The sequence below is a fragment of the Capra hircus genome, chromosome 15, assembly GCF_001704415.2.
Source record: "Capra hircus breed San Clemente chromosome 15, ASM170441v1, whole genome shotgun sequence".
Lineage (NCBI taxonomy): Eukaryota > Metazoa > Chordata > Mammalia > Artiodactyla > Bovidae > Capra > Capra hircus.
This window is the reverse complement of record NC_030822.1, coordinates 33,920,773-33,935,965: the sequence shown is the minus strand read 5'-3', so window position 1 is coordinate 33,935,965 and position 15,193 is coordinate 33,920,773. Positions and strand designations below refer to the sequence as shown.

The 15,193-nt window shown below is 39.3% G+C and overlaps 1 protein-coding gene across 1 annotated transcript; it reads left to right on the top strand.

The window, feature by feature from the left end:
• Nucleotides 5,957-6,907, top strand: LOC102184830 (olfactory receptor 52A1-like). The gene has a single exon (XM_005689911.1). It carries the CDS (start codon nucleotides 5,957-5,959, stop codon nucleotides 6,905-6,907), a length of 951 nt encoding a protein of 316 aa, XP_005689968.1.

Genomic DNA, 15,193 nt, shown 5'->3' with positions numbered 1-15,193 from the left:
GTTTATTTTAAAGAATAGCTATTTGTCATCTGGAGCTTTCCTAAAACATGATAAGCTATTTCAGAAAACAAAAAAAGAGTCCTCTGTATTCACTGGAGTACTTGAGACAGAAATTAGTGGATGAATGAGATCAGTGGAGACTTTCAAGAGAAAATATTCCTGAGATTGTAGAGAGTATGGGATTAGAGTCCTGGATTCCTTAAATCTTTTAGATCCTGGGATTTGGGTTGATTTAAAATTGGAGTTGTAGGAATACTAATAATTCAGATTTTATGCTATAAAATGACCAAGGTATATTTACCTAGGCTTATGAATTTCAAGAGTTTAAGATATTTTTACTCCCTTTCTAAACACACAGAATGTCTTTCAGCTTGTCTTTTGTCATTCATTGCTGTAAATCTCAAACCACACACTTTTAACCTCGTTTCCTCTAATTTCTGCTACATAAGACAATGAGTTTTGCATATTTTCCATTCTTATTATTCTTTTGCTGTATCACATTACTCTATGATATAATTATGCACTGTCACAAGTGTGTTTGTGACTAGATCCCTTTACACTTAGCTGCCACGTTTTTCAAGCCATTAATTAACTTCCCAGCAGATGATATTTTTTACCTTCCACAGAAACCTATTCTTCAACCCCAAAATGAAAAATCAAATGGTTTAAAATACTAACTTCACATGTAATATTCAATCCTTTATATTAACAATCATTTCTGCTTATGAACTGATTTATATGTGATAAATGTTTATTGATATACAGCCTCACCATATCTCACAGGCTTCTGTGATTTTTGTACAAACTACCTTGGAATGCCCTTCTCCATCTCTTTTATCTGCTTAATTTTTATTGAAAAATGATTCCCTTTTATAAGCAATTTATTCTGCACATTTGGATTAAGTCATAAAACTATCAATACTTATACATTAAAAACTGTTATTGTTTTTTATTCCTGCTGTATAAAACTATACAACAATGTTTAGCAACTGAGGTGATGTGCTATTCCTTTCACATCCAGGAGATATTTGGTGACACCTGAATATACTTTTCATTGCCAAAACAAGAAAGAGCTACTGACATCCAATGTTTGCTGCTGCTGCTGTTGCTAAGTCGCTTCAGTCGTGTCCGACTCTGTGAGACCCCATAGACGGCAGCCCATGAGGCTCCCCCGTCCCTGGGATTCTCCAGGCAAGAACACTGGAGTGGGTTGCCATTTCCTTCTCCAGACATCCAATGTTTAGGAAAGAGGAATGTTGCTAAATATTCTACAATGCTGAAAATTACCCCAAAACAAAAAATTGATCTGAACTACATGTCAGCTGCACCAAGGTTAGCAAACCTGAGGCTTCCCTGGTGGATCAGAGGGTAAAGTCTCTGCCTGTGATACAGGAGACTCAGGTTCAATCCTTGGGTTTGGAAGATCCCTTGGAAAAGGAAATGCAACCCACTCCCATTACTCTTGCCTGGAAAATACCATGACAGAGGAACCTGGTAGGCTACAGTCTATGTGGTCACAAAGAGTCAGACATGACTGAGTGATTTCACCCTTTTTCTTTTCTTTAGGAAACTCTGCCCTAGAAGAGTATTATCAGGACTCATAAAGTTGTGTCAATGAAAAAAGTAATCTAAGAAGTGGAAAATTTTATTTGTGCCCAGTTGAACATTGAGCTTCCCTGGTGGCTCAGACGGAGAAAATTCTGCCTGCCATGTAGAAGACCCAGGTTTGATCCCTGAGTTGGGAAGATCCTGTAGGGAAGGGAATGGTTACCCACTTCAGTTGTTCTTGCCTGGAAAATTACTTGGATAGAGATGCCTGACAAGCTATAGTCCATAGGTTAACAAAGAGTCATATAACAGAGTGACTAATACTTTACCACTCCTGTACAACCTGCCTCTCTTCACTCTCCACCTCTTAAAGTCTTCCCTGGTGATTCAGATGGCAAAAAAAAAAAAAAAAAAAAAAAATCCCCTAGGAGATCTAGTGAAAGAGAAGTTGCTCAGTCATGTCTGACTCTTTGCGACCCATGGAGTGTAACCCACCAAGCTCCTCCATCCATGGGATTCTCCAGGCAAGAATACTGGAGTGGGTTGCCATTCAGGTATGACCCAAATCAAATCCCTTATGATTATACAGTGAAAGTGACAAATAGATTCAAGGGATTAGATCTCATAGACAGAGTGCCTGAAGAACTATGGACAGAGGTTCACAACATTGTACAGGAGGCATTGACCAAAACAGTCCCAAGAAAAATAAATGCAAGAAGCCAAAATGGTTGTCTGAGGGGGCCTTACAAATAGCTGAGAAAAAAAGAGAAATGGAAAGCAGAGGGCAAAAAGAAAGATATAACCAACTAAATGTAGCGTTCCACAGAACAGCAAGGAGAGAAAAGAAAACATTCTTAAGTGAACAATGAAAAGAAAGAGGAAAACAATAGAATGGGAAAGAGTAAAGATATCATCAAGAGAATTAGAGATACTAAGTGAACACATTATGCAAAGATGGGGACAATAAAGGATAGAAATGGCAATGACCTAACAGAAGCAGAAGAGATTAAGAAGACATGGCAAGAATACACAGAAAAACAATATAAAAAAAGGTCTTAATGACCCAAATAACCACAATGGTGAGGTTATTCACCTAGAGCTAGAATCCTGCAGTGTGAAGTCAAGTGGGCCTTAGGAAGCCTTACTACAAACAAAGCTAGTAGAGATGATGAAATTCCAGCTGAGCTATTTAAAATCCTAAAAGATGATGTTATTAAAGTGCTGCACTCAATATGCTCCCAATTTTGGAAAACTTGAGAACATTTTTGTTTCTTAAGTTGTCCAAAAGAGCCACAAGACTGGAAAAAGTCAATTTTCATTTCAATTGCAAAGAAAGAAAATGCCAAAGAATGTTCAAATTATTGAACAGCTGTGCTCATTTCACATAATAGCGAGGTAACGCTCAAAATCCTTCAGCTAGGCTTGAACAGTACATTAAGTGAAAACTTTCATATGTACCAGCTGGATTTAGAAAAGGCAGAGGAACCAGAGATCAAATTGCCAATATCTGTTGGATCATAGAAAAAGGCAAGATAATTCCAGAAAAGCATCCACTCTGCTTCATTGATTCTGCAAAAGCCTTTGACTGTATGGATCACAACAACCTGTGGAATATTCTTCAAGAGATGAGAATACCAGACCACCTTACCTGCCTCTTGAGAAATCTGTACCCTGGCCAAGAAGCAACATTTAGAGCCAGATATGAAGCAATGGACTGGCTCAAAATTGGAAAATGAGTACATCAACTCTGTGTATTGTCACCTTGTTTCTTTAACTTATATGCATTGTACATCATGCAAAATATTGAGCTGTATGAAACAAGCTAGAATCAAGATTGCTGGGAGAAATATCAATAACCTCAGATATGCAGATGATACCACCGTAATGGCAGAATGTGAAGAGGGCCTAAAGAGCCTCTTGAAGGTGAAAGAAGAGAGTGAAAAAATTAGCCTAAAACTCAACATTCAAAAAACGAAGATGATGACATCTGGTCCCATCTCTTCATGGCAAATAGATGGGGAAACAATGGAAGCAGTAACAGGTCTTATTTTCTTGGGCTCCAAGATCGCTGCTGATGGTGACTGCACCCATGAAATTGAATGACAACTGCCTACTTGGAAGAAAGGTTATGACAATCCTAGACATCTTATTAAAAAGCAGAGACATAACTTTGCTAACAAGTGTCCATCTAGTCAAAGATATGGTTTTTCCAGTAGTCATGTATGGATGTGAGAGTTGGACCATTAAGAAGGCTAAGGGCCAAAGAATTGATACCTTTTAATTGTGATGCTGGAGAAGACTCTTGAGAGTCCCTTGGGCTGCAAGGAAATCAAACCAGTCCATCCTAAAGGAAATCAACCCTGAATATTCAGTGAAAGAACTGATGCTGAAGCTGAAGTTTCAATACTTTGGCCACCTAACGGGAAGAGCTGACTCATGGGAAAAAACCTTGATGATGGGAAAGACAGAGGGCAGGAGGAGAAGAGGATTACAGAGGGTGAAATGGTTGAATGGTATCACTGACTTGATGGACATGAGTTTGAGCAAGCTCTGGGAGATAGTGAAGGACAGGAAAGCCTGATGTGCTCCAGTTTATGGCGTTGTAAAGAGTCAGGGATAACTTAGTGACTGAACAACAAATTGAAGATTATAAACCAGGAACATCATCTCATAAAGCTCTGAGAACTGTACCCCCTATTAGAAGTCAAAGCATAGCTATATAAAATTTTTGAAACAGAGATGTACTTTAAGTGATGTATTATTGATAGTTTATAATATTCACATCTGCAAGTACAATTTGGTTGGTTGTTGTGACCCCTTACGAGACCATGAATCCCATTTTCATGCTCCCATTACACAACAACCATTAAGTATTCCAGACTGTCTATTTCATGAAGAATTCCTGACCCTCAATTAGGCAATTCTCATGCTAATGGAAGCTATGTGAAAGTCACTCAGTCATGTCAGACTCTTTACGAACCCATGAACTACACAGTCTATGAAATTCTCAGGCCAGAATTCTGAAGTGGGTAGCCTTTCCTTTCTCCAGGGACTCTTCCCAACCCAGGGATTGAATCCAGGTCTTCTACTTTGCAGGCTGATTTTTTACCAACTGAGCTACCAAGGAAGCCCAAGTATTCCAGATTATCTATTTCACGAAGAATACATGAGCCTCAATTAGATGATTCTCATATTAATGGCCATTATGGACATTTTAAACCCATGAAACAGCCTGTATTTCAGTCAAGTTACACTTTTGCCCATGTCCTACACCCCTGAGCCATGAAGAATGAGTCCTGTTGCCGCTATACATTGCTGCTGCTGTTTCCCTTATGTCCTAGAGATTCCCTCTCCTCTAGGTATCTTATATTACATATAAATTTTGTTTTAATCTTTGATTTGAAATCTTTAATTTTTAAGCACATGATAAATTTTATGTAACTCAGCTTTTAGAAATATAGGCAAAAATAGTACAGTTTTATTAGAAATGTAAAATGTAACAACTTTTGCTCAAATTTGCTAAGTGCACATGGATTTGAATGACCTTTCCTTCAACTCTTCCTTCACATTCTCATAAAGGACTACCAAACTTACATAAAGACAGATTGCATTGATTGGTAGATAAACATATGCTTTGAATGACAAGAGTTTTTACCTCGATCATTTTTAATAGGGAATTTGTCATTCTAATACACTAAGCAGAGATTGTGTATTTGCTGGTCCAAGCCAACCGTGCCTGATTTAGAGACAACTAAGAAAAAGAGGTGCTAACCCGCCTGCCAATGCAGGGGACTTAAGAGATACAGGTTCTATCCCTGAGTCGGGAAGATCCCCTGGAGGAGGTTATGGCAAACCACTCCAGCATTCTTGCCTGGAGAATCCCGTGGACAGAGGATCCTGGTAGGCACAGTCCTTGCGGTCTCATAAATTCAGACACTGCTAAAGTGACTTAGCAAGCAGCCAATAGAGAAAAAGAGACTAGTAAAGCTGTTAACTGAACTATGTAATGTGGAGAAATTCATTAAATTCTGATTAAAATGCAACTTTCACACAATATAAACAAGTCTATTTTCTTTGCCCACAGGTCTGGAATGAAATAATAGTCAATACAGCAGTTTGTTTCCCAGTTCAGTTATTTTTCGTTTTAAAGCATTGCCTAGCTCTGCACATAAAATATTTTTGTGCAAGAACTATGGTACTGTGTCTGTGGATGTCTTTCCTAAAACAGTGATGTCTCTCTGTTGACCTTTGTTTTACCCTTTACATGTAAATGAGACTGATGATATTATCCAAGATTTCTGCATAAATCAGAAAAACTCAATATGATGACTTTGGGCAAAAACAGAAAGATGGAAAGAAAGTAGAATTGAATTAGAAACTTGGGTTTGCATCAGGAGACTCAAGGATTATGTCCATTTCCAATGTTACAATCTTCATGCCTTCTGTGTTGACCCTTATAGGAGTCCCAGGCCTAGAATCTGTGCAGTGCTGGATTGGGGTTCCATTTTGTGCCATGTATCTAATCGCTATGATTGGAAATTTCTTGCTTTTGATTATCATCATATCAGAACGCAGCCTCCATCAGCCCATGTATATTTTCCTAGGCATGTTAGGAGTCACAGATATTGCTCTCAGCACAAGCATTGTGCCCAAGATGCTTGGAATCTTCTGGTTTCATGTAACAGAGATATATTTTGATTCTTGCTTGCTTCAAATGTGGCTCATCCACACGTTTCAGTGCACAGAATCAGGCATCCTCCTAGCCATGGCCCTGGACCGCTATGTAGCCATCTGTTATCCACTCAGATATGCTGCCATCTTCTCTCACAAGTTAGTCACTCAAATAGCAGCTATGGTAACACTCAGGGCTGCCATTCTTGTAACACCATGCCTAATGCTGATAAAGATTCGATTACAGTTTTACCATACAACAGTCATCTCTCATTCCTACTGTGAACATATGGCTGTCGTGAAACTGGCTGCAGAAAATATCAGGGTTAATAAAATCTGTGGTTTGTTTGTGGCCTTCACTGTTGCTGGGCTTGACATTGTGTTAATCACGTTGTCCTACATACAGATATTCATCACAGTTTTTCGTTTGCCTCAGAAGGAGGCTAGGCTGAAAGCATTCAACACTTGTGTCGCTCACATCTGTGTCTTCCTCCAGTTCTACTCCCTTGGTTTCTTCTCCTTCTTTGCACATAGATTTGGTTCCCACATCCCTCCTTATATTCACATCCTCTTTTCTAGCACTTATCTGCTGGTCCCTCCATTTCTCAATCCACTTGTTTATGGTGCAAAGACCAAGCAGATCCGTGTCCATATAGTAAAAATATTTTGTTCAAAAAATTTGCTGTGAGAAAAGCTTTTATGTTTACCTTTTTGTGAATAGCAACACTATTTCACAACATGATAAAACAACAAAAAGTCCTTCTTATTAGAAATGCTCAAATTTTCTATTTAATTTTTTTCAACTTGCCAGAATGTTAGCTATTAGCTATTAGGGCATGAAAGCAGTAAATAGGATTGTGGATCCTATTGAGAATTAGAAACATAAAGGAGGAAAATAGTGAATGTTTCTCTTTTAAATTTCTCTTTCAGTTTTTTTTAGCACCTGCTTGAGTGTCCTCTTGTAAATGTCCAACCCTGGAAAGATTCACAAATTATGGATCTCTCAATGATGTTCTACAGTGTCCAGATACTCAGTAAATGTAGTTCTTGATTTTGTTTCCTGGTCATGTGGATCTTCTTTAAAAAAAAAAAAAATGAAGGAAGTGTATGTTACTGTTCTTATCAGAAACAAAGCAAAAGAGAAATTCTATCTTTATGTTAGTAATGAGAAAATAAAGTCTAAAAATTTCAGTATATTTTCAGGGTCATTCAGGAAGTTATAGGCACAAAAAATCATGAGCAGTAAAGTGCTTAATTTTCCACGACAGTGCTTTTTCTGCTGTTTTCATCATTTACTTTTTATTAATTCATCTAATGTTATTAAAATCTTAGGCTGTTATAAATACTATGCTACAGAATAGCAGCATAATGGAAAATTTGACACAGCGATTAATTATATTGCATTTGTAAACTTTGTAGCCTTATATTTCTTAGCAAATGAGAGGAAAAGAGACACATGATAATGAGAGAGAAATGGTTGTAGAATGCACAAATAAATCTCTAGATTTTATAGGAAATTAAATACTTAGAGTACCAGAGTGTCAGTCTCTCACATTGTGAGAAACATCCAATCCTCATGGGAATTTTATTGTTCTGACTCCCTTGGGTCCAGGTGTGGAAAATCACACTATCTACTCTCCCAACATCAGGGAATAAGGAAGCTACAGGACAAATCATGAATGCCCTCACTCTCTCAAATGCTAAGACTGGAGCAGGAAATGGGAAAATCGTGAGCAGGAGAGATGATAGTCAGTAGTAGCAGTAGAGATGGAGAAGGCAATGGCACCCTACTCCAGTACTCTTGCCTGGAAAATCCCATGGACGGAGGAGCCTGGTGGGCTGCAGTCCATGGGGTCGCGAAGAGTTGGACACGACTGAGCGACTTCCCTTTCACTTTTCACTTTCCTGCATTGGAGAAGGAAATGGCAACCCACTCCAGTGTTCTTGCCTGGAGAATCCCAGGGATGGGGGAGCCTGGTGGGCTGCCGTCTGTGGGGTCACACAGAGGTGGACACGACTGAAGTGACTTAGCAGCAGCAGCAGTAGAGACAAGTACAACTTAAGTGAGCCTGGCAACTATTAGTAACTTAGTGAATTTTTCTTCAGCTTTAGGTTATAGCTACAATTCTGAGAAAACAAAACAAAACAAAAAAATTAATTCTATATTATCTTCTCTATGAAATGTATACTAAAAATCAACCTTTAATTTATAGCCTAAAGTATTTATCCTATCATAGCAAAGGAGATTTTAGCAATTTTGGAAACTATTCCAGAACAGTTTTCAGTTAACAATAAGTAAAGGTGTACATTAGGACAAGCAATTTGACAACACTAATTAAAATTTAAAATGTCTACGATCTTCAGTGCCAGGAAACCTCAGTTTAGTTCAGTTCAGCTCTCAGTCATGTCAGACTCTTTGTGACCCCATGGACATCATCAGGCCAGGCTTCCCTGTTGATCATCAACTCCCGGGGCTTGCTCCAACTCATGTCCATTGAATGGGTGGTGCCATCCAACCATCTCATCCTCTGTCATTCCCTTCTTCTGCCCCTAGTCTTTCCCAGAATCAGGGTCTTTTCCAATGAGTCAGTTCTTTGCATCAGGTGGCCACAAGTATTGGTTTCAGCTTCAGCATTTGTCCTTTCAATGAATAGTCAGGACTGTTTTCCTTTAGGATGGACAGGTTGGATCTCCTTGCAGTCCAAGGGACTCTCAAGAGTCTTCTCCAACACCACAGTCCAAAAGCATCAATTCTTCTGCACTCAACTTTCTTTATGATCCAACTCTCACATTCATACATGACTATTGGAAAAACCATAGTTTTCACTAGACAGACCTTTGTCAGCAAAGTAATGTCTCTGCTTTTTAATATGCTGTCTATGTATGTCTTAGCTTTTCTTGCAAGGAGCCAGTGCCTTTTAATTTCAGAGCTGCAGTCACTATCTGCAGTGATTTGGAGGCCAAGAAAATAAAGTTTGTCATAGTTTCCATTGTTTCTACATGTCATGAAGTGATGGGACCGTATATCATGATCTTTGTTTTTTGAGTTTTAAGCAAGTTTTTCACTCTCTTCTTTTACTTTCACCAAGAGGCTCTTTAGTTCCCTTTTGCTTTTTGCCATATGGGTGGCATGCATTGTCTGCACTTCTGATGATATTTCTCCCAGCAATCTTGATTCCAGATTGTGCTTCCTCCAGCCTGGTATGCAGAGCACATCATGATGTGAGCCACGTCAACTCCTGGTCTTGTTTTTGCACAGTATAGGGCTTCTCTATCTTTGGCTGCAAAGTATATAATCAATCTGATTTTAGTGTTGACCATCTGGTGATGTCCATGTCAAGTCATCCCTTGTGTTGTTGGAAGATAGTGTTTTCCATGAATAGTGCATTCTCTTGGTAAAACCATGTTATCCTTTGCCCTAATTTGTTTTGTACTCCAAGGCCAAATTTGGCTGGTATTCCAGGTATCTCTTGACTCCTACTTTTGCATGCCAGTCCACTATGATGAAAAGGATATCTTTTCCTGGTGTTAGTTCTAGAAGGTCTTGTAGGTCATCATAGAACTGTTCAACTTCAGCTTCTTTGACGTTTCTAGCTGGGGCATAGACTTGGATTACTGTGCTATTGAATGGAAATGAACAGAGATCATTTTGCCATTGTTGAGATTGCACCCAAGTATTACTTTTGGTGGCCACAGCACTGGAAAAGGTCAGTTTTCACTCCAAACCCAAAGAAAGGTAATGCCAAAGAAGGTTCAAACTACTGCACAATTGCACTCATCTCCCATGCTAATAAAGGAATGCTCAAAATTCTCCAAGCCAGGCTTCAGCAATACATGAACTGCGAACTTCCAGATGTTCAAGCTGGTTTTAGAAAAGGCAGTGGAACGAGAGATAAAATTGCCAACATCCACTGGATCATCTAAAGAGCAAGAGAGTTCCAGAAAAACACCTATTTCTGCTTTATTGACTATGCCAAAGCCTTTGACTGTGTGGATCACAATAAACTGTGGAAAATTCTGAAAGAGATAGGAATACTAGACCAACTGACCTGTCTCTTGAGAAACCTGTATGCATAACATAAAAATGGTCAGTTTTCCACACCTCAGTCTTTTAGTTGTAACAAGTCTTAGCAGTTTGATTGGTAGTCTTCCAAGTTTCCTAGCAAAGACAAACCACTTCATACTCTTGCCTTGAGAACCCCATGAATATTATGAAAAGTCAAAAAGATAAGACACTGAAAGTTGAACTCTCCAGGTTGGTAGATGCCCAATATGCTACTAGAGAAGAGTGGGGAAATAACTCCAGAAAGAATGAAGAGACGGAGCCAGACCAAAACAGCACCCCGTTGTGGATGTGACTGATGATGGAAGTAAGTCCGATGCTATAAAGAACAATATTACATAGGAACCTGGAACCTTAGATCCATGAATCAAGGTGAATTGAAAGTGGTGAAACAGGAAATGGCAAGAATAAACATCGATATTTTAAGAATCAGTGAACTAAATTGGACCTGATGGGTGAATTTAATTCAGAGGACCATTATATATACTACGGTGGGCAATAATCCCATAAAAGAAATGGAGTAACCCTCACAGTCAACAAAAGAGTCTTAATTCAGTTCGGTTAAGTCATGCAGTCATGTCCGACTCTTTGCGACCCCATGAATCGCAGCATGCCAGGCCTCCCTGTTCCTCACCAGTTCTCGGAGTCCACCCAAACCCATGTCCATTGAGTCGGTGATGACATCTGGCCCTCTCATCCTCTGTCGTCCTCTTCTCCTCCTGCCCCCAGTCCCTTCTAGCATCAGGGTCTTTTCAAAAGAGTCAGTTCTTCGCATCAGGTGGCCAAAGGGTTGGAGTTTCAGCTTCAACATCAGTCCTACCAATGAACACCCAGGAATGATTTCCTTTAGGATGGATTGGTTAGATCTCCTTGCAGTCCAAGGGACTCTCAAAAGTCTTCTCCAACACCACAGTTCAAAAGCATCAATTCTTCTGCCCTGAGCTTTCTTTACAGTCCAACTCTCACATCCATACATGACCACTGGAAAAACCATAGCCTTGACTAGATAGACCTTTGTTGACAAAGTAATGTCTCTGCTTTCTAATATGCTGTCTAGGTTGGTCATAAATTTCCTTCCAAGGAATAAGTGTCTTTTAATGTCATGGCTGTAATCACCATCTGTAGTGATTTTGGAGCGCAAAAAAAAACAAAGTCTGACACTGTTTCCACTGTTTCCCCATCTATTTCCCATGAAGTGATGGGACCAGATGCCATGATCTTCGTTTTCTGAATGTTGAGCTTTAAGCCAACTTTTTCACTCTCCTCTTTCACTTTCATCAGAGGCTGTTTAGTTCTTCTTCACTTTCTGCCATAAGGGTGGTGTCATCTGCATATCTGAGGTTTTTGATATTTCTCCCAGCAATCTTGATTCCAGCTTGTGCTTCCTCCAGCCCAGCATTTCTCATGATGTACTCTGAATATAATTTAAACAAACAGAGTGACAATATACAACCTTGACATACTCCTTTTCCTATTTGGAACCAGTCTGTTGTTCCATGTCCAGTTCTAACTGTTGCTTCCTGACCTGTACACAGATTTCTCAGGAGGTAGGTCAGGTGGTCTGGTATTCCCATCTCTTTCAGAATTTTCCACAGTTTATTGTGATCCACACAGTCAAAGGCTTTGGCATAGTCAATAAAGCAGAAATAGATGATATTTTTCTGAAACTCTCTTGCTTTTTTGATGATCCAGTGGATGTTGGCAATTTGATCTCTGGTTCCTCTGCCTTTTCTAAAACCAGCTTGAACATCTGGAAGTTCATGGTTCACGTATTGCTGAAGCCTGGCTTTGAGAATTTTGAACATTACTTTACTAGTGTGTGAGATGAGTGCAATTGTATGGTAGTTTGAGCCTTCTTTGACATTGCCTTTCTTTGGGATTGGAATGAAAACTGACCTTTTCCCATCCCATGGCCACTGTTGAGTTTTCCAAATTTGTTGGCATATTAAGTGCAGCACTTTCACAGCATCATCCTTCAGGATTTGAAATAGCTCAACTGGAATTCCATTACCTCCACTGGCTTTGTTCATAGTGATGCTTCCTAAATTCCACTTGACTTTGTATTCCAGGATGTCTGGCTCTAGGTGAGTGATTACACCAGCATGATTATCTGGATCGTGAAGATCTTATTTTGTAAAGTTCTTCTGTCTATTCATGCCACCTCTTCTTAAATCTTCTGCTTCTGTTAGGTGCATACCATTTCTGTCCTTTATTGAGCCCATCTTTGCATGAAGCATTCCCTTGGTATCTCTTATTTTCTTGGGGAGATTTCCAGTCTATCCCATTCTCTTTTTTCCTCTATTTATTTGCACTGATCACTGAGGAAAGCTTTCTTATCTCTCTTTTCTGTTCTTTGGAACTCTGCATTCAAATTGGTATATCTTTCCTTTTCCCCTTTGCTTTTTGCTTCTCTTCTTTTCACAGCTACTTGTAAGGCATCCCTGGGCAGCCATTTTGCTTTTTCGGATTTCTTTTTCTTGGGGATACTCTTGATCCCTATCTCCTATACAATGTCATGAATCTCCATCCATAGTTCATCAGACACTCTATCAGATCTAGTCACTTAAATCTATTTCTCAATTCTATTAAATAATCACAAGGGATTTGATTTAAGTCATACCTGAATTGTTTAGTGATTCTCCCTAGTGTCTTCAATTTAGTTCTGAATTTGGTAACAAGGAGTTCATGATCTGAGCCACAGGCAGTTCCTGGTCTTGTTTTTGCTGACTGTATAGTTTCTCCATCTTTGGCTGCAAAGAATATAATCAATCTGATTTTGGTGTTGATCATCTGGTGATGTCCACGTGTAGAGTTTTCTCTTGTGTTGTTGGAAGAGGGTGTTTGCTATGACCAGTGTGTTCTCCTGGCAAAACTCTATTAGCCTATGCCCTGCTTCATTCTGTACTCCAAGGCCAAATTTGCCTGTTACTCTGGGTATTTCCTGACTTCCTACTTTTGCATTCCAGTCTCCTATTGCTGGCGACGGAATGAAACACCAACACTGCAAAGTGGTTTGAATCTTTATATTTTTAACACTTGCTTCTTACAGCTGCTTTATTTTATATCCCTTGCACAACAACCTACAGGGCAAGCTGCCAAGCACTATGATTCAGAGACTATACAGTGCGCAGGCGCAGGGCGAGATAACCTTTACCTTGACTTATTTACTGCAGCTAAGACATTGTTTTGGGGAACTTCCTTATCAACTTAGAATCCGTTTTGTCCCAGGGTCTATTCCTTTTGAGGAATCAGAGAAACATCCTTGTGTGCAAGAAATGTTCTTTTCCCATGGGAACAAACAGGATTCTTAGCTGAACATCTCGTTTGCAAGAATGTTCAGCCCTGGTTGAGAGTCTCGTTTGCAAGCACTTCTCAACCTTCTTTATACCTTGTTCCCTACACCTATAATAAAAAGGACATCTTTTGGGGGTGTTAGTTCTAGAAGGTCTTGTAGGTCTTCATAGAACCGTTCGACTTCAGCTTCTTCAGAATTATTGGGGCATAGACTTGGATCATCATGATATTGAAAGTTTTGCCTTGGAAATGAACAGAGATCATTCTGTCATTTCTGAGACTGCATCCAAGTACTGCATTTTGGACTGTTTTGTTGACTATGATGGCTACTCTATTTCTTCTAAGGGATTCTTTCCCACAGGAATAGATATATTGGTCATCTGATTTAAATTCACCCATTCCAGTCCATTTTAGTTCACTCATTCCTAGAATGTCGACGTTCACTCTTGCCATCTCTCATTTGACCACTTCCAATTTTTCTTGATTCATGGACCTAACGTTCCAGGTTCCTATGAAATATTGTTCTTTACAGCATCGGGCTTCACTTCCATCACCAGTCACATCCACAACTGGGTGTTGTTTTTGCTTTGGCTCCATCTCTCATTTTTTCTGGAGTTATTTCTCCACTGATCTCCAGTACCATATTGGGCACCTACTGACCTGTGGAATTCTTCTCTCAGTATCTCCTCTTTTTGCCTTTTCATACTGTTCATGGGGTTCTCAATGCAAGAATGCTGAAGTTGTTTGCCATTCCCTTCTCTAGTAGGCCACATTTTGTCAGAACTCTTCACCATTACCCATCCATCTTGGGTGGCCCTACACAGCATAGCTCATAGTTTCATTGAGTTAGACAAGGCTGTGATCCCTGTGATTAGATTGTTTAGTTTTCTGTGATTGTGGTTTGCATTATAGTTATATATGTATTAGTATACAATATTTATCTTTCTCTTTCTATGTCCACTTTTAATTCTTAGATAGAAATAAGGAATGCAAGAAGAAGAGAGAAATGAGGGTTATAAGTTAGGGAAAGAGAAATAAGTCAAGCAGGATATTGGTTTATGAGCAGAGCTTTGCTTAAAGCCCAACACTTTCTACCATCTTTTTCCTAATCTTGCCATCAGAGAAGAGACCCATGTTCATGAATTGTGCCTTTGTTAAGCATCCTAGAGATTTTCACAACCTGGGACAATGTGCCATGACATTGTTAAGAAGAAGAAGGATATTGGGATATTGTGTAGAGAGGAAGCAAAAATGGTTGTAACATATGGATGACAATATCACCCTACCACATTGGATATTTGTAGGGACTGAACATAAAAATACGTTGTGTCTGGCACATAATAAAAATTTATAACATGTCTAAAAATATGTTAAAGCTTTGCCTTTATATATATATATATATATAATTTTGGGGCTTCCCAGGTGGTTCTAGTGGCAAAGAACTCACTTGCCAATTCAGGAAACATAAGAGACACAGGGATCCCTTGGGAAGGTAGATCCCTTGGGGAAGGAAATGGCAACCCACTCCATTATTCTTGCCTGGAGAATCCCATGGACAGAGGAGCCTGGTAGATTATAGTCTATAGGGTCACAAAGCACAGATACTCATGCATGTGA